General features: G+C 37.4%; 1 protein-coding gene across 2 annotated transcripts in view; it reads left to right on the forward strand.

Moving 5' to 3' along the window:
• si:ch211-286o17.1 (hematopoietic progenitor cell antigen CD34) overlaps window positions 1–26,570 on the forward strand; it is a 32,470-nt gene that overhangs the window by 2,123 nt on the left and 3,777 nt on the right. The window contains exons 2-7 of one of the 2 annotated variants that reach the window (XM_017697824.1): window positions 15,724–15,828; window positions 17,260–17,474; window positions 17,652–17,732; window positions 20,819–20,939; window positions 21,163–21,215; window positions 23,231–23,380. In XM_017697824.1, the coding sequence (XP_017553313.1) occupies window positions 15,724–15,828; window positions 17,260–17,474; window positions 17,652–17,732; window positions 20,819–20,939; window positions 21,163–21,215; window positions 23,231–23,380 (725 nt within the window). The remainder of the gene's footprint in view (window positions 1–15,723; window positions 15,829–17,259; window positions 17,475–17,651; window positions 17,733–20,818; window positions 20,940–21,162; window positions 21,216–23,230; window positions 23,381–26,570) is intronic. The other variant, XM_017697825.1, reaches the window with a different exon arrangement.

The following is a 26,570-nucleotide window of genomic DNA, read 5'->3' on the forward strand; positions in this document are numbered from 1 at the left end:
ATCAGCTTTTCCTATTGCCTTTCTAAATCATTAAAGATGCTGACTAGTTAATGACTCAATTACAAATTCATTGTCAAATTCCCAAAGTTCCTATCAACACTCTATCTAAACTGGATCATGTTTCTGCATATGGCTTTATAGTGCTCCTATTGTTCTAACCACACTATGTAATTGCTTCCATGGTTATCATGCACAGCACATTTACAGCAAAATATACATCCATCCACCCCCCCACCCCCCCACAACAGTGAAACACAGATTGAACTGTTCTGGCTCAGGTCCCATTATGTTGCTATTATAGCCCACAAGGGAGGCAAATTCTTCTGATAATGGTGGTTTTGCAGGGAGTGAAAAGCTGTTCAAAAAGAACCTCATTAGAAACATAAGCAAATGCAAGCTTCTCTCCATATGTCTGCCCTCTCTATTGGGGTGGAGAAGGCATGAGTCCACATTCGTTTACCAAAACAGGGCCTGTGGAGTGGATGGATCAGAGGTCACCACAGCATTGGTGGCCACAACCCACCCTTTCCTTTAACTTCTTCTGTCTCAAATTCCATTGCTCTTTTGGGATCTTTAACTGTAGAGACCAGCCACAGGGCAGGTTATTAAAGAGAGCGGAGAAGAATAACAGGTTTAAGGTTTCTATGCCATGCATCAGCATGCTTTATCTCAGAGGATGCAGCATGAAGGAATCAATTTGAGGCTTGTGTTTTCAATAACATCCCATTTAAGTACAGCATTCTATCTTAAACAGGAACTTCCTGGTTTGTGCGTGAGAGAGGAAAAGAGGGTGGATACTGATCAGTTTTGAACATGTGCCATTGTGCTTCCTGCACTCTCTCAGACCCTGATCTCTGGAGATCAGGTTGGAGAATGCAATGGTGTGATCTGTAACATATACAGCACTGACGTCAAAGACACATAACACAGGCTCTGTTTATATTCTCTGCTCTTTCCCCTCGTCTGCTTTATGGTTATGACATAACTTATTCTGACATTACTGGGAAAGTCTGGTCACAGACTTGCACATGATTTAAAATGATACTGTGAGTGTGAGCTGGTTACGATTTTGAACATATTAAAGAGCTCATGTCTTTCTTGTATTGTGGATTTTTTTTCTTGTATTGGCCATTAAATGTTAATATGTTCATATGTGATCTCACAAATATTCTATTTAAATATACTTACATGAAGCTCTATATTCTTTTGTAATCATCTTAAATTTCAACATAATTCTGCTTGATTTGCTGCTTTGGATACAATTCAGAAATAATATGAATTAACCAATATAATAATAATAAATTAAAAATTAGAATAAGTCACCATACTGAATAAACATGCAATGTGATTGGAATAACTATATGCAGAGTACCGGAATATTGACATTAAAAATAATATGCCAAGATTTACATACACATTCATTTTCAAAAATTATGACTGTTATAGCTTGATCAGAAGTTAATTTATAGCCATTTTGTTTGCATGTGATGTATTTGTGTGTGGCTAAATGCAGTCTGTATTAAGATAAAGAACAGTACAGCATGTATTTCAACAGAAATGTATAAGAATATTTGAGGGCATAATTCTTTAAAACTGCACCATATAAGATTTGTTAATTAAAATTAGAAGCAACTTTACTGAGAAGTCAGGATTTAGATATACATCAGATACACGTTGAAGTATTAAATGCAAAATCAACATTTTATTGATAAAGATATGATGACAATAGTAGATAATTCACTTACATCCTCAGAAGACATGTCCTGCATTAAGTATTGACTCAGCTCTCTTTGAACACTTTCAACACACTCACGATTATCAGATTCATCTGCTCAGGGAAGGGGTCTGAAAATATCTGTGGTTACAAAATGTTCTTCTGCATATTGCATGAAATAACACATTTTCTCAAGTGAGGTCTCCAAATCCCCAAAACATACGGAATATAGCTTTAAAGTTCTCTGAATACCCCACCCTTAGACTATCAAACCCATAAGAAAGTACAGGCTAGATCTGAGTTTGCTTATTAAAGTCCCAGAAAACACAGAGTTTGTATGATTCTAAAATTGACTGCTATATTAAACATCCAGTGAAGTTTTAATGAAAAAAACAACAACACAGAAATATAAAAATATCAGACGTACTGAGAACTATCTGGACATAGTCCTAATATTCTGATGAGCACACTTGATTGACATCCATCAGTCTAACACTCAAAGCCTGCTACAGCAGGGAAGCAGAACTAAACACAACAGCACACGTGACATAGGGAGAAATGAGAGAAACGGGCTCTGCATTTTGTCACTGTCCAAAAAAAAAGGTAACTGCCCATTACATTGTGTAAAGATTTCATGAGAAATGCACCAACTGAAATGGTTCAAAATAGCTTGTAATGAAATCCTGTTACATTATCTTACATTAAAAGTCAATCATGTTTTTGCCTTCTGCTGTAAACAGACGTTTTTGTTGATATATGCTTTCTTTAGACAGTGACGACATACAGACTCCACTACAGTAGGCTACACAAACACTGAGATCAAACAGAGAGACTGTGGAAGAATTGAGTTTTGTTAAAGCTGTGGGGGAGATGAGGACATCAGCCTTGTGATTAATGAGGGTGCTACTTATGTAAGCATTACCCAAAATAAGGGCCACCGACTTTACATCAGAAGAGGAGAGTTTTTTTTTTATATGCACCAGCTATTTAATGGACTTTGGAAAGTTTTTCATAGGACATACTTTTTTCATGTATACTTTATGCTCACAAATCCAAGATTAACCTAATTAGAAAGATTGAATTTTGGTTCTTTGGGGCTTTAAGGCTCGAGAGTGTGAAGAGAGTGAAGTTTATTACTTATATCTGTAAAATATCCAGAAAGGGTAGGTAAAACAGCAAAGAACTATAAATATTCCCTGATAATGACACCAAATTTAGATTCCAGTCTTCAGAAGAAATGTTCTGTTTCTTTAACGCCCAACAAATTCTGTGATTAAGGCCTATTGTGACTAGGCAATAGATAACTACGGCTAAGAGCTGAAGAACTAAAGTTAGTCATAACTAGCATACTGCTCAAATTTACTCCTTCAGCACATAGGACTGTTCACCTCCTTCATACACTGCTCTGTCTATGAGCGGACTGTGCACAGTGGAGCTCTCAGTGTATTTTTACTTTATAGCATTATATGTCAAAGAGGACAAATTGTCCTTTACACAGTCTTTTAGCCTTAATGATAACAAAACAAATGCAAGCACTAACACAGTCCTGTTTAATCAGATTCATTTCTCAAGATAACTCTCAGCAGCTAAGTTTGGTTAATTAGTTAACTACCTTCTTATTAAAATGAATGTAGACCTGTGCATGTGAGCCACACAGGGCTTAGCTGTGCAGTCCGTGGCTCCCTGCACTTTCTGTATGCATGTCATTCTGCTGAGTGGAGAAACTTCATTTGGAGCGGTTTATTTATTTACTCCTTTATATATTTTTGTTCTTCTTCCTCCACTTTAGCGTGAACAAAACGTGGGTGTAATCAGAAGCAAAGCAATTTGGATGAGATGAAGGAGACTCATTTTTGCAGGCTGCCTGTGCAGCACAAGCTTGAGATTCACTATGCCCTGACAAGACAGATGAATTCACCCAGGCAAAATACACAGTGCATAACACTTCAGCCTCAGCAGTTACTATCATTTTATAGCTTAACTCGGCCTGGAATTTTGGTCCAAACCCAAATATAGGCCAACAAAAGTTTATACCTGACCTAAGCAATAGGGCCAAGTATTGAATCTGAAGCCAGCCTGAGCCTCTGACAAGATTCTGTCCAGACCCAGCCATCATCAACCAGAGACAAAACCCTTCCACATTTTTAATGATAGTGACTGCTAAATTTGCAACAATGACAGCCATCATCAGATCAGTAAACAAAATGTGAAATTAATAGCATAGACATTTTAGCTAATTTTACCAAACAATAACTTGTTGTAGAAGTAACTGTGATTAACAATTTAATACATTTTTTTGTTCATTGTATGTGGCTGTTAAAGTCAATGGCTAAGAATGGCTGATTAGCTATCATGCTTCCTATACTTAGTATCTCCCAACTGATGACAGACACAGCTCAAATAAATAAAAAATACTCTGCTGCCCTCTACACTTACAATATTACACCACCAAGTCAGAAGTTAGAACTTTTGTTGAATCCTCTGCCTTCTTTTATTTGCACTAATTTGTCTCAAACCACAAAAACAAACCCAATCCACTTTTTGTTGTGTGTAAACATGTTAAACAACATAAATAAGGCCAACATGTAATAATTATGACAGGCTGATAAATGCCTAATAATAAAATATTTTACATTTAGTTTAAACTCCACTTTAGCACACTTATTCATTAATAAAACATAAAACCATCTCTGATAGCAGAGCAATGGCATAGCAACAGCAATCACCTCAGTAGCATAGCCATGGCCTACCAACATCTTAGCAACCACCTGGGATGCCATAGCAGTAGCTGAGCAACACCTTAGCAACCACCTGGGATACTATCACATTGGCCTACCAATATCTTAGCAGCTACATGGGACAACATAACAATGGCCTCAGAACACCTTAGCAATCACTGGTGATGAATAAAAACTCTCACATCCCATAGGTTTTTAGTCTGGAACTTAGATAGACTGTGCTGTTTTCATGCTGGCTCTGTGGACTTTAGTGGGCCTCTCTACCAATAACATGAGTCACCCCAGCATGCCAAATTAAAATGATCTAATATAATAAACATAGAAATGAAGCATAAAATAATACATGCAGTTCTATAAACAAATGCCAAATGTGTCAAAAGTGGGAGAAATGAACATTTCAAACACAGAAGTGATGTCTGGACCTGACCCAACCCAATGTGGAGAGTTCCTGTCAGATCACAATATTTGAAGTGTTGGAGCTGAGTTGTGGAATGCTGGTGACGTGAGAGTTGTAAAAGCCACAACCCTCAGCCTAACATCTCTAGGATTAGCGGGTCAGCCCCTCCTTCACTTCCTCTATTTTGCTCCCATTTCCTTTCACCAGTTCCCTCCTGGCTCTGGGCAAAAGGGAATCTCCTTTCCTGAGACATTCCTTTGCTGGCCTCTTGAAACTTTCCACAACAGGAAATTCTCCTGGGATTTAACACAAGTGAAAGAATAATGGCAGTGATTTTGGATTAATCTGGTTGAGTTGAGGGAAAAGAAGTGAAGTTTCTCTAAGAAATCAGAGGAGGGCTGAATGACTCTAACATCTGTAGGGGGAGGGCTTAAAGGGTCCCTGTGGTGGTGCAGAGTTTAACTGTAAAGGGGTGGGGTTGTTTTTTTCATACACAGCAATCACCTCAGTAGCATAGCCATGGCCTACCAACATCTTAGCAACCACCTGGGATGCCATAGCAGTAGCTGAGCAACACCTTAGCAACCACCTGGGATACTATCACATTGGCCTACCAATATCTTAGCAGCTACATGGGACAACATAACAATGGCCTCAGAACACCTTAGCAATCACTGGTGATGAATAAAAACTCTCACATCCCATAGGTTTTTAGTCTGGAACTTAGATAGACTGTGCTGTTTTCATGCTGGCTCTGTGGACTTTAGTGGGCCTCTCTACCAATAACATGAGTCACCCCAGCATGCCAAATTAAAATGATCTAATATAATAAACATAGAAATGAAGCATAAAATAATACATGCAGTTCTATAAACAAATGCCAAATGTGTCAAAAGTGGGAGAAATGAACATTTCAAACACAGAAGTGATGTCTGGACCTGACCCAACCCAATGTGGAGAGTTCCTGTCAGATCACAATATTTGAAGTGTTGGAGCTGAGTTGTGGAATGCTGGTGACGTGAGAGTTGTAAAAGCCACAACCCTCAGCCTAACATCTCTAGGATTAGCGGGTCAGCCCCTCCTTCACTTCCTCTATTTTGCTCCCATTTCCTTTCACCAGTTCCCTCCTGGCTCTGGGCAAAAGGGAATCTCCTTTCCTGAGACATTCCTTTGCTGGCCTCTTGAAACTTTCCACAACAGGAAATTCTCCTGGGATTTAACACAAGTGAAAGAATAATGGCAGTGATTTTGGATTAATCTGGTTGAGTTGAGGGAAAAGAAGTGAAGTTTCTCTAAGAAATCAGAGGAGGGCTGAATGACTCTAACATCTGTAGGGGGAGGGCTTAAAGGGTCCCTGTGGTGGTGCAGAGTTTAACTGTAAAGGGGTGGGGTTGTTTTTTTCATACACAGCACAGACCATGTCTGTGTTTGGTTTTTTTCAGAATCACTAGTGGCTCCTATCTTTTACACAACAATGTCTTCATTGTTTATTGGATTGACTGGCTTGCTTAGGGACAGTCCCTGATACTTTCTTGACTCCTCACACCATTCACACCACAAATTCAGTGTGAATTTGTAATTTTGATCATGGTTGTAATATCACTTATTGAAAATTAAAAATTGGCTGTTTACATAGTATCAAACTGTATCAAACTCATTTTCCCAAATATGGTCTCTTTAGAAGGTCAGTGTGCATGCATGTGCCCTGAGAGAGACCACGGTGACTCCTCTGTCTCTTATCTCTGTCACTAAGAAGACAGACTCCAGTAATTCATGCACTGACCAGATAACAGAAGGCCTGTATTGTTCTCTTACCTTCATTTCCATCCCTGTTGTTTTGTGTCTTTTTCCATGTTTAATTTTTTTCCAGGACTGATGTTTGCTTTTGTTTCTCTGGTCTCTGGACACTAGCATCAGGCAGGAAAGAATGATGGAGCATAAAGTGGAGAGAGATGGAGCGAGTGAAAGATAAAGAGGCCATCTGAGGGAAAAAAGGGGTCCTTGAGAAACGTCAGACAGAAAGAAGGGAGGCAAATCATAGATGGTTAAGTAAGAAGCAGTTCAGGCCTTAAGGCAGAGTAGGGATATTTGTGCTTGTGTGTGTTGGTGGTGGTGGGGTAGGTGAGTGTGATGGGGGTCATAGAGGTCTCTGGCCTTTTGCTCAGTGAACAGGCACTAGCTGACCCAGAATATATAAACACAGCTATTCTCACTCCCTAGACATTCCTATGTTGATACTGCCCTGCATACAGCAAGGTCGAAGGCACACATTCATTACCCTGGGGTCAAAGTCATATAAGGGTAATTATAGCTTATGAAATCATAGAGGTAGTGCTGGGAAGTAGTATCAATACAAATAACAAAGCTATTAGTTAAAGACCATTTTCAAATAGCACAGTAGTAGTTTTGCTACTTTACAAAAGTAAGCTTTTCAGTACTGGAGCTATTTTATCACATAGTGGGATAGCATTAATATTCCCAAACTATATATGTAAGGGCAAACTAACCATATACTAACATCTTAACTTTGCCTTCGCGCATGTGTGTGTGTGTGTCTGTGTGTATACGTCCGACGAGAAAATGTAAAAAGTATGTACTATGCATATATCGTCATGTTGCTTAAAATATGAACCATAATAGTAAGTTTGCAAATGTATAGGTTTCTCTTTTTTCCATGAGGCTCTTGGAATAAGAACTAAAAGCGAGTAGGAATAACAAGTTTATATAATGCACTGTATAGGTTAGGAAACTATGGCCTTTACACCCAAACAATGGTTAGGTAGAGAGCCATGCAGCTAATGGCTGAATGTAAATGGCTTTCTATTCCACATATAAAGTACTGGTTTGATGTAGAAGCCATACTTCATGACCAACATAGTGCACTAAATAGGGAGGGGGTTCCATTTGAGATCCAGTCTATGATTGGTCCAAGGAGTCTGTTTGAGTCAGTCATTTAGATTGTCATGTAACATTTAGCTCACAGTTCAGAAAATGTCTTGATTTGCCACTCACGAACCTGCCGCCATGTGGTTTGTAGCTGAATTGCACCTACAAATTGCCTATGACTGGATGTTACATACAGTAAGTACAGCAAGACTCTTAAAATTAATGTGAAATTGAAATCATAATGTATTTCTTTCCATACTAGAGTCTTGGCCCACATGTAACCAGAACACCTGATTTTGAGTCAAATGATGAGTCTTGGCCATGTTAAAGGACAAAATGCACCACTCTATGCGTGACTATACATACTGTGATGCATGAAGTAGCTTCAGTACAGTAGGCTATTTTTGTTATATAGCTTGTACTGTAGTAGCATAGCCAGTTTATGTATTTCTCTGAATGGTAGCTTTCATGTAGCTGACTTTACATGCAGTTTTCTCTACACTGAACTAGGACTCTTGCTTCCAACAAATTGACTGAAAAATTCTTTATAGGTGTCCAGTGTAATATATACCAGCAATAGAACAGAATAGAATGGAAAAGCACTGCATGTCCATACAAGTAAATAACCACAACAGCTCCTCAAGGTTGCATCAATTCAGCTTTACACAGACATAAATGCCACACATATCGATGAGAGTGAGAATGTATGTGATGTATAAGCTGAGGAGATGGACTGGGAGCAGCGAGAGGGTATTTAGAGAGGATGGGTGTGTCTGTACATCTGCACACACACATCAACGGCTGCAGAACCCTCAGGCATGAAAGTGAAACCTCCAAGAACCGCTGGCAGCAGTTCAAAGATTGCTCACCACTAAAGGACAACTGAGTTCTTATTCAAATCGCTCCCATTTGCAGACTGACTTTCAATAGCACACTGACACAACAGGCAACCCAATATGTAGACTGGCCCTCTCAGTCAGGGGACACTTCTTCTTTTCAAGTTTTATAAGTTTTGTTGAATGTTCACATTTACTTTTCAGTTAAGTAAATATATGGGCAATGCATGCATGTCTTGTTAACATGCAACATAAAACTATTTACTACTATCTTATGTTATTTTATGATGTTTTGCCTGAATAATGATCTGTCAGTTTTCTTCTCCAGACTATTTAATACATGCTTAGCTTGTTTATACCTAGCATTAACATGTGTTTCATATCCAGATAATATCTGGATGTACCCTGGCCGGATTCCATTTACACTTTTCATTAAAAGGCATTCCCAGAGTGACCAGATAAGATCTGATTTCACTTTCCTGCACAAAAGGACACATACATTGTTTCTGTTTTACCTCAGTTTACTTTTTCCCACCATAAGAATAGACATGCTAAGATTGGATGCTTTCATCAAACCAGAGAAGTGAGAAGGCACTTGGTTTGAGAATAACTCCAGCCTGTGTATCGTCCATCTTGTGTTTCCTTGTTTAACCTCTCACCTGCTACTCAGCAGACATGTTTAAACTTACATAATTGTGTGTGGCTATAGAAAACAAATTCTATTTACTCTTGTGTTGAATGTGGTTAGCGTCTGCCTCAGACCAAATCAGACCAACTGGTTTGAGTGATCCATCTGTAATTCGATCTTACTGCACGCATTGGTGTGTTTAACCCTGGCTTTTTATGTAGTCCAGTGAAAAATGAACCTGTTCCAGTTACCAGTGTAAAAGGGTAAACAGCCTCTTTGAAACTCTTTGGGTCCAAAAGTGAATTAAAGACGTGATAGTTTTAAGTGCATGAAAAATGCATCAGGTATATTTATAAGATAAATATACATAAAACAGCATAAGATATATAAAAATATTAGCAAAATTAACAAACTATGAAATTAAGAGCAGCCATAAAATACGATTCGTGCCTGTTTTTAATATCCTTTATCTTTAACTTTCTTCAGTAAGTTTGATGGAATATATTTCAGTGGAAATATGTATGATTTCCAAAACCAGCAGCAACCAGGATTTTCATCTTTATAGGTGACCAAGCATGGTGGACAGGTGTGAATTGTTTTCACAGCAGGAGGTTCTCATCCCTCCCCTTTTACCCCTCATTGCTTGATAACAGCTCAACAAAGAGTCACAACATTCCAGAAAATATTTTATTTGATTACAGCAGTTTAAAATATCCAAGTCAATTTACATTCTGGTGGCAGAAAAGCCATGAGAGGGCCTGCAAAAAGAGCTTAACCTCTGAAGTACCAAAGGCTTCTTACATCTGTACAACAGCTGAACAATTAGTAGGAGATTCTGCAGTTTGTAACAAATTTGGCCTGCATTGTTTTGCCTGAAATTATTTACCATTGTTTGATCATGTGAATCCTTAGACTCAAGACATCAACTGAATTATCTGAGGTTGTTCAGCACACAGTAAAATGCCTTGTGATTTAATACAGGGCTCAATGTAGTTATCATGATTAACAAACAGCTGTAATCAAGATGAAACTCACCAGCCTCATATCTACACATTCTGTCTACTGAGTTGTGCATGCAACCATCAGTGCACAGCGCTGGGACTATGAAATGTAGGAGGCTGGCTGTTTTTGTTGTCTGGTATGTAATAATACCACTAAGGAGAGCACTGTAGAAAATAATACTGACACCTTTGCCTGTAGCACTGTCCACAATCAACACCGACTATAAACAAAGAGACCACCCACGCAAAAGGAGAGAGAGAGCGAGAGCGAGAGAGAGGGGGGCTTCAGTGAGCAGTGGGATGATAATACATTAATGGCATGTGGCATACGGCAGTGACATAACAGTCCTTATGAATCATACAACTGGCAACACAGGTTAATTTGCAACACCCACATCTTTAAATGTATAATGGAATCTGTTCCTTGGTGAAATGTACAAAGCTCAGAAAAGCAGTGAGGAAAGCAGCACATAGGCTGCATTTTTATGCAGCAATATCTAAGAAAAAACATAAATACCCCATGAGCTCCTGAAATTCCAAACATGTTTTAAAGAAAAGCTCCCGCTACAGCCACACCTCAGTAATCCTAATTGAGTGTGCAAACACAGCATTTCCAAACACAGACCTGCATACCATGAACATTTGTTCCCAATTTAGCCAGTTAATGAACAAGAAAATAAACACTCTCATATCAGCTAGCCCAGAACGACCACCAGTGACCACGTCTGCAGTCTTTGAGAGTAAATGCCTGTAGAGTGAGGTCACATTACAACATGGGGACTCAGGAAGCAGGGGAGTGGTCAGCAGTGAGGCTTAAGTGCACAAAAATGTGTTTTGATAACTATGGAAGTATTTTTAAAGCTGAATCTTTGGTGACATTTCATTGCAATTTTTTGTGAAAGTCAATTGAAATAATGCAACAAACATGACAGACAGTTGGCATATCTGAAAGTTTATCAAGTTTTATTAAATAGATTGTGAATTATGCAAAAATAGGACGTTGCTTGAAAGTACTGATAAAATGGTAGCATCAAAGCGATGGATTCTGTGCAAGTTAGTAAAAATAAATTGAATGAACTCATCCTGAGTGATGTTAAATATCTTCCTGAGTTTGTTCTTAAATTTGTAATTGAGAAAGGTTCTAAGAAAAAGTCTATGGCAGATTTATGACGTGTTCTTAAAATTCAGAACTGTTCTCAACTTTGTGCTCTTGAGTGTGTGTAGATTCTGGTCCCAAATAAATCCCAAATAAGACAACACGTGTGAATGTCAGAATCTTTGTGAAAATTGAGTAAGTGAGCTTTACAAAGAAATTTATTCCTAAGAATGGCTGGTAAAGGAGGCCCTTTGTTCTACTCTTAAAAAACAACAAAAATAAGCTTAAAGAAAGAGTTCAACAAAAAATTAAATTCACATAACTTCCAGTTACTCCAGATTTAGCTGATCAGCATTATTTTGTATTCACATTAGGACATAATTTGAAGATGCCAGCTGATTTTTACACTATGTGAAAATTTTGCGATGAATGGACCACCAGAATTACTCTGAATAAAATCTCACTACATTCATTTAAACATTAAAATTAAATATTGTTTTTCCTTTTGTTTAAAGTAAACATTTTAGAGAAACAAGGTTTAGTTTTGACAGCAATGTTTTGCTTGTTTAGTTATGCTGGAGCTACAAGGTTAATGTTGCTAACAAACACCTAAAGTCAGTAGACACCGAAATCTTTTTTGTTAAAACTTCTCTCACCTCGCTTTAGTTAGACATGCAGTGGCATTCATGAGGCCACTTACGAAAATGGCTTTTGTGGTGTCTGTGTTTTTGTTACTCGCTGGTCGGGTGGACCCACCACATTATTGATTTTTAGATCAATACAGCCAAAACAATTTATGTAAAAATAGCAGATGTTTAAAATATCACAAGAGTTCAGCATAGGTTTCAGAGCAAGGAGGAGAACAAAGCGAAGGAACACATCACCTCCACACTTTTATTCCCTGCAGGTTCACCTCAACACCACATATGTAATATAAATGTGTAGGGGGTTTACAGTGTGAAGTCATTGAAAATGTGTTATTTTATATGTTCTTCACAGAAAATGAGCAAAGGCCGAAGAACTCGAGGCTGTAATAATAAAATAATAAATCGCAACATTTCTTTTTTTTGGTAAACATTGAAAAAGAGTCCCAAAGACCCCAACACCACACAAGGTTTAACATTCCAGACTTATTACATGCTAAGCCTTATTATTCAGTAACTACAGGGTTGTCAATGTAAACTTCCTATTCTTCTTATTCTTGGGTCATAGCAGTGTTTAATAAAACTTTGGGCCTGCCCCTGGGCCCTGGATATTTAAAGGGTTAATACAATTTTTTTAATTGTACATTTTATTATTAGCTTGTATGAAAAGTAGAATATTTAAAAAATGTAACATGAATTACAGAGTTTTTTAGTATTTGATATATCCTTGTTTTCTTTATTTTATATTGTTAAAAATTCTAAAACATTTTATTGTTTATTTTCAGGTTTAAATGGAAAAAAATCCCACATTTACAGTGTGGTCTCAGACTTTTGGACTAACTGATATGTCAGTTACAACATAACAACAGCCTCACCGCTGTTGCTGTGGAATAGAATGTTTTCATGGATATACTATTCATCATTTGTCAATATCACTAAAAATAAAAATCAGTATTCTTATGTGACACCAACACTGGGATAGCTGTAAAGACAATATATATCCCAGCTCTAATAGGAAGTCAAATATTTTAGCTAGACTTTCATTATTCATTGAATCTAACAGTCACTGAATTAAAATGTTGTCACTAAATTTAAACACTTATTGAATTAATCACTAAATGAAAGTTTTAGTAGGCGTTTTTCACTCTGACAGTATTCCAAACATAATTCACTTAAGTATTAACACACTGATTTATGTCTGAGTTGATAAGACACTCATCAGGAATTTATATATTGTTTCCTGTGCTCTTAAAATATATTTCTGCTCAGCAGAATTAATGAAATGATAAAAACTATATGAAACCTCAGGAGGGCTTGACTTAATAGAACAGTGTTTGTTCATTCAAATTTCCTGTGGGGAAGAGAGAAAAGCGTACAGCTTTGAATGATAATAGACTGTAAGACAGAGTTTTAAAGCAGTGCCTCATTCTGACTTTCATCAAATCCCCAAAGATCTCTCTTTCTCTGAATTACCAAAACTAATAACTGCTAATCAGATTCACAGCAACTCATTTGTGCACCCCAGTCTCCCCAGCCGAAACTGAATCTAGAATAAACTCAGGTAGAGCTTCTGAATATTAATAGTTCCAGAATTCTCTGTTCATGCGAATTGTTTTTACAAAAAAAATCTGGATTTTTTTACAAGTGTGTGTGTGTGTATAAATATGTATGTGTATATATATATATATATATATATATATATATATATATATATATATATATGCACACATACACACACACATATATATGTTGTTAAAGTTATGTCAAAGGCCAAGGAATAAATAATAATAAATCACATAAACTTTTATTTTGGTAAACAATGAAAATGGGTCCCACAGATTTTTTTCATTTTTTTCATTCTAAAAGCTCCCAGGGTCATATTCTTTTGTATATTATGGAAAATCTTTTTACAGTATCTTGCTAGAAGTAGAATAAAAAGTTAGATATTTTACTGTGAAATGTAGTGGAGTGAAAGTAGAAGTATCAAAAATATGGAAACACTTCAACAAAGTACAGATGTTTGAAAGAAGTATTTTGAACTTGTGATGTGGAGCGAGGAGGTGGACGCACGTGCTGAGATAAGCGAGATTTATTAAGGGCAAATCCAAAATCAGGGTTGAGACAGTCCAGGGTCAGAGAGCCAACATACATTGAATGGGGGGGCAGACAAACAATAAGCAGGTTCAAACAACACAACAGATAACACCAACACAACCAACATACATCAACCAAAGCAAACAAAGACCAGCGAAAACAAAGGACAAACACAGAGCTTAAATATGACATCGGGAAGACAAGGGACAGGTGAAAACAATCGGGGTGGAGTTACAAAACAAGGGGCAAGACAACGGATAACAAAACAAAGGAGCACGTGGACTATAACAAAACACAAAACACGTACAGGACTGGTAAGGGCCAATCGTGACACTGCTGGTGTTTAATTTCATACTGTTCTGTTGGTGACAAGACCTAAACTGCTTTCCTGCACTCACACCTCTCACTGTCAAGCTTTAGCATTTAGACCAAATGCATCCCAATAAGAGAACAGAGCCAGACTTAATTTTCAGTGCTGACAGATGACATTCCACTGAAGTCCTACAGGGATCTCAGCATTTGAGGTGTTTTTTGATCTGCTACTTTTGTATTACTTCGTTTGACTCTTGTTGGTAGCTGTGTTTACATCTACTTGAGTCAACGTCTCTTCAAAACAACACTACTTGTCTATGATATTAGGTTACTTTCTATGTAAAACATGAGAGACTCATATCTAGATGGTAATATCTATTGAACCTGTAAATGGCTTAGCTAATAGCTCTTTGTAGAAGGAGACCTTTTAAAAAGAGGTCTTAGGCGCTTCAGTGGTGCCAACATTGTAAGTCATGTCTGATTCCCAGAGACGCTGTAGGAGCGTTTTTAGGAGCCTGGATGCACTGCTATAAATCTGTTGACCATTCACCTTTTAACTCTTTGAGCTTCTTTATTCAGTACATTTTTATTGTTGCTTGTTATTCTATAACTACATGGAATACAGTGAAAAATTGGAATGGAATTGGAATGAGGAAAGCTATCCTGGTTCTGCAAGCATGCTCTCAGAAACAGGTGCAAAACTGTCACTTTGGTGGTACCCCTCACATCACTGGGGTATGTCTTCAGTGCTTTTACTCAGGATATATATATATATATATATATATATATATATATATATATATATATATATATATATATATATATAATCCATTACAATTCTATTCTTATAAGTTACATTGACCATACACATTGTATTGACCTGAGGCTTTATATTTTGTTTTTCTGTTTTAAAACATGTTGTTATAAAAATGTACAAATGTGTACCTTTCCACTGGAAGAACTAATTTAAGATACACAGCTACACCTTATAATCGCTGTTGTGCCATTATATTTATATTATGCTTTGCTGAACAAGAATATTAAGAATTGTAAACTAGATGACAGCTATTTGTTTTACTGTACTACAGCCTAAGCTAATAAGGTACATTTAATAATATTATAATATTCCCCTTTTGCAGTGCTCTTTAAACTTATTTTGGCTGAATTAACAAATATGTCAATAAAGCACTGCATCTTTAATAAATTGTTGTTTTTGTAGGTGTTTGTTTGTTTTAGTGGCTAATGAGTTAAGCAAAATATGAAGTGCATGTCACATACAGTGAATCTCTAATACTGACAAACTACTAGACTTTCTCATAACATGTCTAAAACATTTCCAGAGTAGAATCACTTACAGTATCAATCTTTTGACACCAGGAGTGACTTGCGACACTGCACTTGAGCCCCATACCATGAGGTCAAAATCTGCTCCCAGCCTTCAGGCTGCACATGTTCGTGGAGATAATCTTCATCCTACACAAGGTAACATAAGTTACTTATTCAGTACAGCATCATGGTGTGATTTATTTAGCAGTACCTGTTCAGACTAGGAGACCATCAGTTAGACAGTGTGTTTAACTGCAAGCACTATGGCATGTTTCACTAACCTAGTCCATTACACCTGTATACACCTATAGTCCCATTCAAGCTCATACATGCATTCTTTGTAGCTATTCTTGCAAATCACACTTCAAACTTTGTAAAACACTCCAAAATATCTACATGTAGAGAGTGTTAATTTTAATTCATTTCACATTAAGTTTATTTTGTGTGTGTTTTGGTGTTTTTCTATATGGCATTACGGTACAATATAGCATGGTAACAAAACTGAACCATGAAAACTATCCATGGTTGAGTGCTAGTGTCCGTTTACTCACAGCAGAACAATGATGTAGTATGAACGTGCCGCAAAGCGTGCAGCCAAAAGTGAACTGCTTAGGCACATTTGAGAAAAGTTTTCCATTCACTTTCAGTCATTTCAGGCTGTCTTTTGCTTTAAATTTTTTTTTTGTTTACCTCACATCCTTCTTCTAGAGAGACAGCTTTATTTCATTTTATCCACTGTTTTGATCATTACTTTATGGCTTGAAAATAAACATTTACCCACAACAGTACAGAGAATTTTGTGATAAATCTGGTATATACACCGATCAGGCATAACATTATGACCATCTCCTTGTTTCTACACTCACTGTTCATTTTATCAGCTTCACTTACTATATAGGTGCACTTTGTAGTACTACAATTACAGACTGTTTCTCTGAATATTTTGTTAGCCCTCTTTTCCCCTGTTCTTCAGTCGTCAGGACCCCCATGGACCCTCACAGAGCAGGTACTATTTGGATGGTGGATCATTCTCAGCACTGCAGTAAAACTGTGTGTTGTGCTGGTCTGAGTGGATCAGACACAGCAGTGCTGATGGAGTTTTTAAACACTACAGTGTCACTGCTGGACTGAGAATAGTCCACCAACCAAAAATATCCAGCTAACAGCATCCTGTAACCACTGATGAAGGACTACAGAAAGACCAACATAAACTGTGCACCAGCAGATGAGCTATAATCTCTGACTTTACATCTATAAGGTAAAAAAATAAGTGTCTAACAGAGTGGACAGTGAGTGTTTAAAAACTCCAGCAGCGCTGCTTTGTCTGATCCACTCATACCACCACAACACACCACCACCACATCAGTGTTACTGAAGAACAAGGTAAAAGGGGGCTAACAAAGTATGCGGAGAAACAGATTAACAGTCTGTAATTGAAGATAAAATGGACAATGAGATGTGAAAGAACTTGTTTTGGGGCAGAGTATGGATAGGTCAGTTCTTAGCTAAAGTATAATAAACCACACATATGGACTCAGCAGAGACTGCAACTTCTGAAAAAAACAACCCAACCCTCTTTGCTTTCAGCAGAAAGTAAGTCTCATGACCAGGTTCAAGTTTTACCCACTATCCAAGACCAGACCACAGTGCAAAGCGCAACAGGCCCTGAGGTTAAACAGGATGGGACCACCCAGAGCCGCATATCTACTACAGTGGCAGGGCCTGCAGCCCAGCAGGACACCCAAGCTCCTCAGCACATCACCACCAACCAGCCTGATGCCACACCTAGCATTAAACATATGGTGAGAAGCTAGTCATAGATTTACCAAAGATCTTGACTTAATAAGTTGTGTACTAAGAGGTTTTCATAATTGCATATTCCATTTTGCCATGTACAGTAATTCTACTATATAGTTTATAATGCTAATAGCAGTTTTTATAGGATTGAAAATATATATATAAAGTTTGGTCATCTACAGGATCAGGTGGTGTGTGTGGAAGAGGCTGCAGTGAGAGGAAAAGAGGCAGTGAGACTGAAGCTGAAAGCCTCCTCCAGCTGTGTGAGTAACACTGAGATCCAGCAACCAACCCTGAACAGATATTCACCAACTATCTCACAGTAGGAGGAAAACACAGTAAATTGAATCTTTGCTAAAAGGAATTTAAAGGTTATAATGTTCCTAATAATGCATGAAAGACAAGATGGGCCAGTTAGTGATCGCAAATGAGAACTTTGCCAAGGAGGTCCTTCCTATCATACAATGACTCTTAGTCATCTTTGATTTGGGGTGAAGTCTCCTTTAAAGTCACTTGCAAAAACACACACATGTCTCAAAATTCCAGAATTGTCCTTAGGAAGCATCCCCAAGCTCACTCTGTCTACCTCCTCCAGAAATGTGGCCTTTGGAAAATCCAGATCACTGTTACAGAGATCAGAGATACCTTATTAAAAAATATAAAGAAAGAAAGAAGAAAAAGTCTATATAAGGCTGCTTACAGGGATTTTAAGTCTAGCATTATCCTTATCTCTCTCTACATAGTTGTTTGCAAAAGTTGGGCACCACTGGCCAAATGACATATTTTGTTGGTTTTTGGAAAAACAAAAGATTTCCTGCAATTATTAACACACAGTCACTTTATATGTAATTAAATAAAAAATAGAAAATAATGGATGGATGGATGGATGGATGGATGGATGGATGGATGGATGGATGGATGGATGGATGGATGGATGGATGGAAAATAAGAGGGTAATTGTGGCATGTGCAAAAGTTTGGCCACTTAAAGTCTCAGAACTTTATTAACCTAATAGGCCTTAGCTGACTCCTTAGGACTGGTTCAGCAAGTCAAGCACTGTCATTAGGAATTTCCAGCTGTGACAATTCCACAGCATAATAAATGATCTGACTCTTGAAAATTTGTGCTATCACTCTACAACTATGGACTGAAAATGAAACTGATGATCTGATGATCTGAAATGTCATTAAGAAATGGCAGTTTAGAGGAACTGTGAATGTCAAGGTCTGGAAGTCTTAAGTAAACCCCCAGACAGAACTGCTAATATGCAGGCCAGAAAGGCAAAGCAAAACAAAAAACACATCCCCCTCTGGTTGATAGCAAAGCATTGACACAACAAGAGCAACAAGAATAGAGGATAAACCTTTACAGTTAATATACAATATTGAATACACATTTAAAAAAAGAAAAAATAACCAAACATAGTCTTAATAGAGTGCAGGCGTTGACTCCAGAAGGCCTAGCTATTACAGCATAACTAAAATCGGACAGCCAGAAGGTAGTAAAGACATGAAGGATTCCTGATGCCCCTCTGCTCAGGCAGAAAACTTCAGTGAGCATGACCCTCAGCACTACTGTGCCCCAATGAACAATGGCATGGTTGGGTAAGTTTGGTGTGGAAACCTTGACTGGTCCTCACAGAGCCCTGACCTCAACCCCATCCAACACCTTTGGAATGAACTAAAATGGAAATTGCGAACCAGGTCCTCTCATCCAAGTGTCTGACCTCACAAATGCTCCTGGATAAATGGGCAAAAATTCCCACAGACAAATCCATAATTGTGTCAAACTGATGAGGCTGAGAGATGCAGTGCTGCACTACAGAATATTATATATCATAGGAAATACCATATTAAATGTTGTTTATCAGTCAGATTGCCCTAAGTATAGTAACAAAGTACAGTAAATTGTGGTAGTGGATGAAAAGAAAAAAAAAGTGGGACAAAGAAGCAGCAAAACTGTCCTGTTAAATGACATCAAAAACAGGAATTTTGTCAAGTTCTACAAACAGGCCACTCCACAAAGACAATTGCAAACTTGTGCATGTTTGTAGTTGTATTTTGTTTTGAAAAAGGCTGAAGGGGAAGGAAGCACCACATGCCACTGAACTTGTGACGCTGGCACTGAGACAGCACTTTAGCTAAGCTGCACTGATTAGATTGTGAACTTTAAGACTGTGAAGACAGTACTGTTGAAGATAGGTCACACAAATCCTGACCCAAAAAAAAACATTCTAGAAACCTGTTTCTTACAAGAGATTTCAGTGATGACTTCATTTTTCAGAGTTATGCCTATGCAGTATAGCCCTTTGTGCTACTGTATAAATACTGTTCATTTATATGAAGGCTGGAATACATTGAAAAGTAAGGCCTTGCTTCTTTTCTGCATCAAGGAAAGCACTTACGCATCAGTCCAGATGGAGTTCAGAACACAAAGTCAACACTTTCATATTTAAAATCTTCTAAAGTGTTTAACATGGTTCATAAAAAGCTTTATACTGTGGGTGCGCTTTCTGTTCCTCTCTGTCAAAGAGACACCTGTTATCGGGGGGTCAGAAATTTGAGGGTTAAGGCGGGTCATTCTGTGTGAGAGGCAGCCCAAATGTACAGGCTTCACATTACACTATATTCCTACAGAGAGAGGGAGAAAGAATGAGAGCCCTTCAGGGCATCTCAGTAATGTCATGCTTTAAATGGCCTAAACAGTTTGAATAACTGTGTATGTGTCTCTGTGTGTGTGTGTGTGTGTGTGTGTGTGTGTGTGTGTGTGTGTGTGTGTGTGTGTGTGTGTGTGTGTGTGTGTGTGAGTGTGTGTGTGTGTGTGTGTGTGTGTGCTTATGTTTCATATCATCAGAACCTTTTTCCATTTTTTTATTCCTTTCTTTTTCACCAGCTGCCCTTAAAATCTGAAGACGACTAAATTGGGAGAAAATCGGGTAAAAAAAGAAAATAATAAAAAAAAGGATTAAAATTTTATTCTTCAAGTACTATTTTGTCTTACAATGCTCGACATAGACCTGTCCACTGGATATAAAAAATACATTTTAGGCCAAAATCTTCTCTCAAAACTATCATAAAACAAAGTCTCAGGAACAGTTCAACATATCTGTACCATTTCATGTAACTACTTTATGTTGTAGGTGACCAACACCACTGCGAACAATTCTCACTAGAATGGAACATTTCACATCAAACCACTCTGTCTTAATGATGTAATTATCCATATATAAAAAAAATTGGAAAGTTACTATTTTGAAGATATAAGGTTTTTTATGATGTTAACAATAATGCTTTCCTACTTAAATGTACTCGGATATGAACAGAACACTTTTTTGCTGGTCGTCCAACAGGAGGAGAACAAAGCAAAGATTCAGAGTATTCTAGAACATCTTTGTCATGATGACAGCAAGCTTGAGATCTACCAGCGAGACCACACTGACGAGATGATCATATCGGGACAGTGCATTAAAGGTCTGAGGCTTCATTATGCATGTATCTACATCGCAGATATGAACATAATGTAACTCTTTAGTGCACCAGAATCTTTGTTTTACATATTTCTCCTCACACATCACATGCTTTTTAAACTAGATTGTTTAATGTTAGATTTGAAATAGTGGAGCACTAGTATCTATATGTAGACGACTTTCAATGCTGTGTTTAGATGAATCCTTCCTTCTCTCTTTTTAAACAGATGATGCCAAAGGAATGACTAAAAAGTTCAACAATGATAATATCAAAGATAAGGTAAAGTAACCCCACAACCTACTGTCATTTACAGAATGCCAAACGGAATGTGAAACATAACAGGCAAATCTGGGCACTGGTTTGATATCACAGGACACCACATCACAATATGATTTTTTCATACCAGGACATATTAGTATTGTTTAATCCAAGACCCACCAAATATTTTGTGAACTGAAAAAAGATCCTTAAAGTATTGAAGGGAATTCTACCAATATTTGAGTTCCCCTTTAGGTTTTCAGTCCACTTTTCTCTCTCTTACTGTTCTGTAGCATTTCATGACAAAAGGGTGAAGGCCTACACTGATACATATTTAGTGTGATAGAAAATAAACACTTATTTGCTTTATATTTATCCATTCAGCTCTTACCTTATAAACACTTTAATATGTTGTATTAATATTGTGTTGGACATTATGTCCTATTTAAATGTACTCTGGTCCATGTTGTTAGCTAGCTTAGTAGGCTAGCTAGTCCTCTGCTCAGTGTTGCTGTCATTTATTGTGGTCCTATGGTCCATACAACAGTCAGCTATGTCAACACAAGCTTACTGATAACTGTACATTGATATAATAATAATAACTAGTTCATTTAGCTGAGCATTGGTTTTAAGTAATTACCCATTTGGTGTGAAGCTAGTCATTACTACTATGTTTCTACTTTAACACATACAAAATAAGAAAATGGATATATTAGATAACTTCTGTAAGACTATATTTGACACGCAGTCTGTTTGGTCAGATTCTGAAGAAGAGTATGATATCAGGCCTACATTAAATTCTGAACATGTTTTTGGCTCTAAACAAGCTTTTTGGCTGGTGACTGTAACAGCAGAACAACACATTGGATCTAGCTATTAAAACAGAATTCAATTCAGCAAACAAGATCACAGATTGGCTGGAACAAAACTAATCTGGTAAATATTGAAAAGGCTGAGCTGAACCAAGCTCAAGCAAGTTTTATGGTTATAACTGTACAGTAAAATGCTACTACATTTTTGTGGCAGGTGGAATTGCCAATATGTAAGCACATTTGATAAAAGGTTGAGGTTTTCTGCTTTATTTTTTTCTTTAGGTTTGCTAAACTGTTGCATACAAATGGTAGAACACTCATGTATCATCACAAACAAAATCAACATTCAGATGTTTATTTCAACGACTGTCTGTCTTACCGTTAGACTGGTTAAGCTCATAATCCGTTACACTGTGGTTTTCATACTGTGGGTCATGACACAGGTGGGTCACAGGGTGGGGATGAGTAGGTTGTGACCCACAGTTTAAAAAACTGTTCTAAAGCATTCAACTGTTCATACAGTCATACAGTAAAGGGTAGGAAATGGGCATATGGGTAGACTTAGAAAGCTATAATGGATTTGGTTATCCAAATATATAATGGAGTCCAAAGTTTATCAGCCGATTTTATAATGCTGAAAACATCTGAGTAACAGACATGTCTGATCCCTAACTACCATCAAATACTTTAATATATGATTTCAATTAAGCAATGACTAAGTAAGTGTGTAACTGGATTATGAGTTTAAGCAAGCTATGGGTGAGACAGACAGTTCTTGCTGATAAAAACAGTCTGAATAGCATTGGTGCTAGTGCATAGGCAGTACATTCCTCTCCAATCTTCTCCAAACTCAGCATAGAGTCCCCTAATTCTGACATTGAGTTCCAATATTAACATAACTCTTCACAGAAATATTCTAGATTAGATTAATTTTACATCATAATTTATACTGTATAAAAGGTGAGTGAAAATTCCTATATGCAATGTCCCTGACAACACTACGATGTTAGAATAACAATAATAATAACACCTCCATATCAAATGGCAAACATACTAAATAAGAATAACAGCATACAAAATGTAATCTACTGTTAGGATATAGTCAGAGATAGAGGGCCTGTCACTCTACAGCACTCTCTCAGTTAAAACTCTCTCTGTTAGAAAGAAAACTGAAGTTTGTTAATTTCTTCAGTCCTGTTCTCATCCCTATTGTTATGTGTGTAGGTTGGAGTTGTGGAGGCTGTGCCCATTTTGGTGAAGCACTCTCGGACTGTCCTGATCACTGTCCTGCTTGCCGGTCTGCTACTGGCCGCTCTGCTCATTGTTGCATACATCCTGAAAACCCACCGCACACAGGCTAAAGGAGTGCGCCTGGTAGGGTCTAAAAACAATAATTATGTTGTCATTGTCATAACAAAACCTTGTGTCTCCATAGTTCGTATTTTTATATATTTCTCTAAAAGCTGCTGTTTAGATTGCATGACAATTTCATAATGAATGGGTCAATAGAAATGGTCCAAAATTACTTGGAAAAAATAGTTAACATTTTTTCGTTCTCCTGTAAATTTTCCATTTTGGAGATACAAGGTTGTGTTCTGACAGTAATGAAGCATATGTTTCGGGGCTTTACAGAGCATTATTTAATGTATCAACCCCCTTTTGTACATTTGAAAATAGCCTGAGAATTTTATTTTGGCCAAAAATGAGCACTGAATATTCAATATTTGCAATTTTACACCCCCAGTTTACTATTAACTGTGGTGTAAAGTTGCCTATAGGCTAAGCAGTAGCTGATTTTAGTTTCACACATAATGCATTTAATTTTACCCCTTATTCAGTTATTAACCTTAAAATTTTCTATTCACTATTACTATGAATTATTCTATAACTCAGTATGTACGTTATGGATGGGTTTCATGGATTAAAGGGAATTCCATCCATTTTTCACAGTTTCTGCATAATTCAAGTTGAGATTCAAATCATTTACTGTGGTTTGAGGTGAAACAGACAAACTTACTAACTCACAGTGGTGGTGACAGGATTCACAATGTCTGCGAGAAAAATCTAGCCATGATATTTACTGTCCAAAGTGACCTGTGAGAACACATGTTCTCGTTTTTCCTATGGATGTTGATAATAGTAAATTAGTGGAGAATCTGAAAAAATACATTTTGTTTGTGGACTGAAAGCCAGAGTTGGATCACTTGGTTAAATCATTGTTTATTTAATAAGCCTTGATATGTTTCATTTAGAGCTACAAAGTTTTTCACACATCCTTCAAGAGGGATGATATTTGTGGGTTTGGTTGAACATGACATGTTTTTAGACCCACTGATGTTTCCTGTCTTTGTTGTTGATAACAATATTCTTCAACAAATGTCAGAGGCAATCTCTGTACAATCTCTCTTTCCTGTTTGGACCAGTTTGGACCAAAAAAAGCAAACTGATCAAAATTAAGCAGCCATTTCCTTTCTGGAATTTTCAAATGATGATTTAAAAACATACTGAGCAAATTCTGAAAAATGAGACTATTCGATATTTAGAACCAGTTATAATTATCTTACATGCAAAAATATACTGCTTACTCCATACATGTGAAACAGATTTCATGCGGTTTTGTTAATTGTATGAAAGATTACAGTTGATTTTGAATTTGATCTCCACCCCAGCCCTGCCTGTTTGGGGGTTTTAATCAGGCTAACTGACAACAGGCACATTCTCATTCACAAAGGCCGATTCTATCTCCGGTGCAGCTGTGTAAGGCACGCCTATTCCACTTCAACTGCAATGTGGCATTTTTATGGGCCTCTTGGTTAAAACAGTAATCTAACAAACAGAGAGCGTAAGGCTGAGTCACTAACCACAGAACCCACAGAAACCCTGTGACTTATCTGAAATATACACAAATCTGCCTGGTTCAGGAGGCAGGGCTCACAACACCTACTCTGACTGAGACGGTGATTCACTCGTTAGCTCACAGCCTTTGCGCAGCGGTGAGAACATCAAATGAAATCACAACATCTTTGAACTTATTCATCTTAGCTTCTATTCAGTGCTCACCCCTGAGGGATTACTGCTCTCCTCAAGTTAAACCTCATTAAACCTCAGATATAAAATGAATAGTTACCGTTTTAAGAATGACTGGATGAGCCATGTCCTCAAATAGTTACAAAATGCTCAAAATACACACACTTCATATTAATTGGTTACTAGTAATATGCCAAGGCCAAATGCAAAGAATTATATAAAATAATAATAGCAAATTATTTATATAACATTTGTGTACTATATTATTGTTCTATATCATGTTTGTTTAATAAAAACAATATAACTAATTTATTTAAATGTTACCAAGTCATTTAATATGCTGTCTGAAGCCTGAGACACTGTTTTCTGCAGGTAGTGCAGGCTGTGGCAAGGCAAAATTGCTCCCAAAATGTTTTTGTATTCATCATTATTTTAACTTTATCAACAGTGAATATAAAAATCAGAAGACACATGCAGGTTCACTGGTTCACTGGTTATTTTGGATAGAAAATTAAATGACTATTTCTGCATTGTAGTCAGCCCTGATTCCCATCACCACCACTGTAAAGAAAGTCGAGTTTCTGTACAATAACAAAACACTCTGAATTACTTTGTTCACAATTCAATTAAATTCTGTCATAATTTAAAAGAAATCCATGGAATTTTCTTTTTAATGATGGTAAAATCTGAATAGTAATAAGTGGGAGGCCATATTAATTGCCTCTCCAGCTACAGTTAAAAGATAAGCAACACTGCTGTCTCTATTCCTGGTTATGTTGTCTCTTCTTCGACCCAGATCAGAAACTTGGGAGTGATCTTTGACTCCACTCTGTCCTTTGAACCCCATATCAAGAACACTTGTAAGGCCCTTTTCCATCTGAAGAGCTTTACTAGGATCCGCCCTTTTCTCTCTTTTTCTGATGCTGTGACTATTATCCATGCTTTTGTAACATCTAGAAATGACTACTGCAATGATGTGCTACATGGGCTCCCTACTCAGGTTCTGAATAAACTGCAGTATGTGCAAAATTCAGCTGCTAGCGTTTTAACCCACACTAGATCCTGGAAGCACATCAGTCCAACTCTGAAACAACTTCATTGGCTCCCAGTACAGCGTCATGTTCAATGCAACTTGCCTGTACTGGTTTTTAAATCTTTGAATGGCCTTGCCCCCTGCTACCTTGGTAGTCTGCTTCAGTTATACTCTCCAGCTCACACCCTTCACTCCTCTGATTCACATTTGCTCAAAGTTCCTCCCACTAAGCTGTGCACTGTTGGTGACAGGGCATTCAGTGTTGCTGGCCCCAAGCTGTGGAACAGTCTTCCCTCTGAGTTGCATGCTTGATCGACCCTGTTGCTTGTTCAAATCTAGTCTTAAAATCCTCGGTTTTTTTGGGTGAACCAGTACTGTGATTTTTTTTTTAATTATGTGTATTGCTTTTGTATATTTCTATGCTGTTTTAATTTCTTTTTAATTTAATTTCTTTTTAAATTATTTTCTTTGATTTTCATTGTACAGTGTCCTTGGGTCTTTAAA

This window comes from Pygocentrus nattereri, chromosome 26 (genome assembly GCF_015220715.1).
Source record: "Pygocentrus nattereri isolate fPygNat1 chromosome 26, fPygNat1.pri, whole genome shotgun sequence".
Taxonomy (NCBI): domain Eukaryota; kingdom Metazoa; phylum Chordata; class Actinopteri; order Characiformes; family Serrasalmidae; genus Pygocentrus; species Pygocentrus nattereri.